At 31.0% G+C, this 4,812-nt stretch overlaps 1 protein-coding gene across 3 annotated transcripts in view; it reads left to right on the top strand.

Annotated features, from left to right (window-relative positions):
* LOC145248070 (uncharacterized) overlaps window positions 1-2,942 on the top strand; it is a 23,899-nt gene extending 20,957 nt beyond the window's left edge. Inside the window, exons 2-3 of one of the 3 annotated variants that reach the window (XR_013863320.1) lie at window positions 1-1,551; window positions 2,001-2,942. The exon at window positions 1-1,551 is cut by the window's left edge and continues 1,400 nt beyond it. Coding sequence is in view for 2 of the 3 variants with exons in the window: in XM_080109844.1 (XP_079965970.1) it covers window positions 1-856 (856 nt within the window). In the remaining variant the exon portion in view is untranslated. The other 2 variants (XM_080109844.1, XM_080109843.1) reach the window with 2 other exon arrangements.
* The last annotated feature ends 1,870 nt before the right edge of the window (window positions 2,943-4,812 follow it).

Here is a 4,812-nt window from a genome sequence, read left to right as displayed (position 1 = left end):
ATGGTTTCGCCGTTGCAAAAATGTTCATAGATATTTCGATAACCACCGAATCTTTTACCAACTGATAGGTGTGTGTATTATAATCCCTTATGTCGTTATATGTGCTTGCCTTTGTGCCATCGAATTATTGCTCTGTGTCATCTTTTATGGCTGTCCTATGCTTCTAGTCTGGAAAGCCATTCCTCATAGCTATATCTGGCGTTTTATTTGGCCATTTTTCTGGGAGACAAATTCAATCAAACGCATTTTAGGCTTCCTGCTTTTATCTATTTCCTTGCCCATTTTTCTGTTCCTTTTTCTTTTTAACACCTACCTCTTTTTGGTAAGTTTCCAACTGTTTTGCTGTTACATAATGTACACCGTGATTGCCCTGGTTGCAAAACCAGACGCCATTGGTTACATACTTTTGACTTTAGTGTTTTTACGCTTGATAATCGCGATTTTTCAGTCGATATCCGAAACCTATCAATCCCTATTAAAGGTGTCCACCACATTGACTGAAAATGTTTGCGAGAAGTTCGTTTACACAAAGTTCGGTGAACATTTCATTTACGCTGACTTATTTGAACGGATCGTCGAACAACATCATCCAGTAAGATTTGAAATCGCTAAAGCTTTAATCAAATTGCTTTTAGCAATTTCTGCTTACGTTTCTTGCTATTACTCTTTTCAAAATATTGAGCTGAATCTATCGACCTATATTAAATTTGCTCTCATTATCTTAACGACTGTATTCCCAATAGTCACAAATGTTCTGAATGACGCAGTTCTGGATTTGCGATGGAAAACTGAAGTCTTATTAGAGATAATCTATGATTATAAACAGGCGCATGATGGTCTTCTGTCTATCAATTAATTTTGAAATTGATAGATACTATTCGTCTAAATCACAATGACCAAGATGCTATTAATTATGTTGTTGATTATTCCAATCAAAAACCTCCATAATTTTAGAGCCGCTTCGTCCATAGCCAACAAATTGCAAATACAATATCAAATGATTATGAACTTTTCAGAAACTCAAAGTTTGCTAAAAAAATCATTATTAGGCAGCAAAGACAACACAAAAAAAAAATCAAACAACTAACAGTAAGTAAAAACACATATATTATCCAAACAAGCGGGCACCTTACTTTAAAACATAAAACCAAAAGTACGCAAAATATAGCCCCCAATATTGATAGAAGAGGTCATAGTTAATTGAGTGAAATTAATAAAAAATAACCATGAATATATAAATAATAATTACATAGATATAAAATTTAAGAGTTAAAATAAAAATGAATTAATTTCAAGTATAGATATACACAATCACATGTTTTTAATATGAAAAAAAACCACCTATTATTTCAAGAATTTATTAAAAGCATTGTTCACGCTTATAAAATAAGATTGCTTTAGTTACAGAGAAAAAATGATGTATTAAAAGTTGTGCGATCTTGACACGCGCATGAATTGATTAAAAATTAAAAATTAAAAATAAACTAAGATGAATGTACAAAATGTATAACGATATTTCAATTTTGACTTTTAGTTTCGGAGGAGATAAAGGTTGAAAATATGGAGACACACAGACATATAGCCTTTTATATATTAGACTAGCATGGAGGGGCCCGGCTTTGTCTTGGTGTAAAATACGCTTAAATATGATATTTTAATTTATTCAGATTTTGTATATATTAATTTAAAGTCGTGTTTTCAAAAGTAAAAACCAAGTTCTTAGGCGTCATCAATTCGAATCGAATCCGAAACTGTAGCATTTAAAGCTGGTGACGTTACCACTGTACAAACGTGACACGCACATGAACCAATTAAAAATTAAAAATTAAAAATAAACTAATACGAATGTACAAAATGAGTAACAATTTTTTTTTCAATTTTGAACCTCTTTGGACCCTTAAAAACTAAAAAGACCCATAAAAGAACGACTCGTAAAAAAATCCAATCATTTGAGCCCCCCTACCGCCGCTCTACGACTTTTAGTTTCGGAGGAGATAGAGTTTGAAAATATGGAGACAGACATATAGCCTTTTATATATAAGATTTATTTGGAGGGTCCTCATCTTAATTTGAGATAAGTTTGGATGATTTTATTCTTACTCGTTTCATCACGGTAAATAAATTCAACAACAAATGCAATGGCGACACTACACGAAGTTAATCTAAATGAGTTACTGTCCTTATTTCACAAAAGAAAATGGCAGAGAAAATTATTACAAACTTATATACCTATCACTTAAAACTCGAGAGATTAAAAAGTCATTTGCAATATATGTATTTCTAGTGCATAGGTTTAGATAGAAAGAAAATATCTATTCTAGACATCGTAGTGAGTAATGTGGCTTAATTGTTTCTTCTTTTTGTAAACTTTATCAGTTAGTAGGCGAGCTACCGAAACCGTATCATACTCTCCAATAAAAGAAAAACATTAAAATTAAAACTTATGCTATATTTGCTGCTTATACCCGTCCCGAGACTAGTATTTTTTAAGTACATATATATATATATATATATATATATATACATACACACACACACATATATATATATATATATATATATATATATATATATATATATATATATATATATATATATATATGGTTTACTTCAGTCTTGACAGACTATGGATACCCACTGTAAGGGTGCCTGCGCGTGAAATTTGTGTGGCAAGAGTTGTGCAATCCCCAACCACTCCTCTCCTGGGTCAACATTGTTGCATACCAGTGGCAAGGTGAGGTACAGGACGACTAGAAACAATGTCGAGATGAGCGGAGAGCACATACAGCACCTAGAATTACCAAATAGTTACCCATCTGGTACTAGCCAGGCTCAATGTTGCTTAACTTTAGTGATCTGGCGAGAACCGGTGTGTGAACGTGATTATGCCGTATATATATATATATATATATATATATATATATATATATATATATATATATATATATATATATATATATATATATATATATATATATATATATATATATATATATATATATATATATATATATATATACGTGATTATGCCGTATATATATATATATATATATATATATATATATATATATATATATATATATATCAGAAAGTCGTTATGAAGGCACGTTTGGTTAAATACGACATAGTTTTCTTCCGTTTTCTTGCTTTATTATAAGAATGTCTATATATATATATATATATATATATATATATATATATTATTTTCTATGTATCATTGTCTCTATTAATGCCTAATAGATCATTTTGTATAATATATTATTACCATTATAAGATCATCTACTGATCATCTCATTAGATTATGTGTGTACGATATATTATTATTTTCTGCATAATAAAATCCTACAATATATCCTAGGAGCACCATCATCACAACGGGAACCACTTTTAGGGGGAGTAGTTACTATTTTTCCCTCTAAATAACAAGTAATTCTATCGCTCTGTCATCACCAGGAAGTATTCTGCACTAGGACAGATATGGGGTTTCACCCTTCGTAACTGGATCATAAAGTCATTGGCATAACATAATCTATCCCTTTTCCGTTACAAAAAAATAATAAAGTCTTTCCAGAATAATTCCGCATCTTGTGATTTCACGATCTCTGGCCATTCTATATTACGGAATAACGGGATTAGCATGCTAAACGAACGCTAATGTACAGTTCAAACATAGCATCGAAATGCTACCTACTTTTGCCCTAAGAGTAAATTGTGCGCTCCCTCTATTTGTACTGTTGTCTCAGCAATTAATTATACTTTTATCAACAAGGTAATTCATGTATATACTTTATTTAAACCTGTGCGATCTACTGGATTCTCTCGCTGTATATATCCTTCAAACCTCTTCTCCCTCTTCCTCCACTCTCTCTCTCGCTTCGAAGACAAAACAACAAACATTTATTTTCTCTCTATCTCGCTCGCTCACCTAACATTTACGTTTTTTGTAAACAACATTTTCAGCTTTTCTAAAACAAAAATTAGTTTCTGTTGACAAAAGAAAAATGAAAAAAAATCTTGAAAAAACTTATATCTAACAATTTACGGTAAAACATAAGACATTCATTATAAAACATTTATTGATAAATACGTTGCAAAAAAAGGTTTTGAAAAATAAACAAAATATTCATATTCAATCACTATACGTTGGTTTTTGTTATTTTTTATTTAGTTATTTCTATTTCCTTTTTTTTCAGGCATGTTTGTTTGCTTTGTAATTAGCCTGCGTCTGTTCTGCGCTCTGCTTAATCTGATGATTGCTGATCGCGCCCGATCCATGATTGACGAGATATCACGAAAATCCGGGTCAATTTCTGCAAGATTACCTCTTTAGATATTTTTCACTTTTTTGCTTCTATACCTCAATTGACAAACCTGCACGCGCGTTTGCAAGTTAGGGTCTGGTTTTAGTCAAAATTATCGATTTTTGACACCGATTATTTTACACCGATTTTTACACCGATTATTACAATACTACAATTATAACGTAAATTTCATTACATTAGGAATTACATTCGAAGGAGTATTTAAATTAAATTTGTTTTCCTGTTTGATTCTTGAAATTGCTTCCACGTTAATTTTTTAATTTTTTTTATTTTTGTGACGGGTAAATTTGTACATTAAGTCCACCTTCAAAATTTAAAAAAAAATTCTACTTGTTTAGTTTTTCGACTATGCTGATTAAGTCAATATTATTCAAATTTTTCGGAGATAAGTACTTATAGAGATATAAAGATCTGTATCATGCATTATAATTCACTGGCTGCCAGGTTTGTACGCATGCACAATAAACAAATCTACTCGTCTGATGCCGAC

The sequence above is a fragment of the Euprymna scolopes genome, chromosome 26 (assembly GCF_053919585.1).
Source record: "Euprymna scolopes isolate OS-2025 chromosome 26, ASM5391958v1, whole genome shotgun sequence".
NCBI lineage: Eukaryota > Metazoa > Mollusca > Cephalopoda > Sepiida > Sepiolidae > Euprymna > Euprymna scolopes.
Note: the sequence above shows the minus strand (reverse complement) of the source record. Positions and strands in the feature narration are given on the sequence as shown.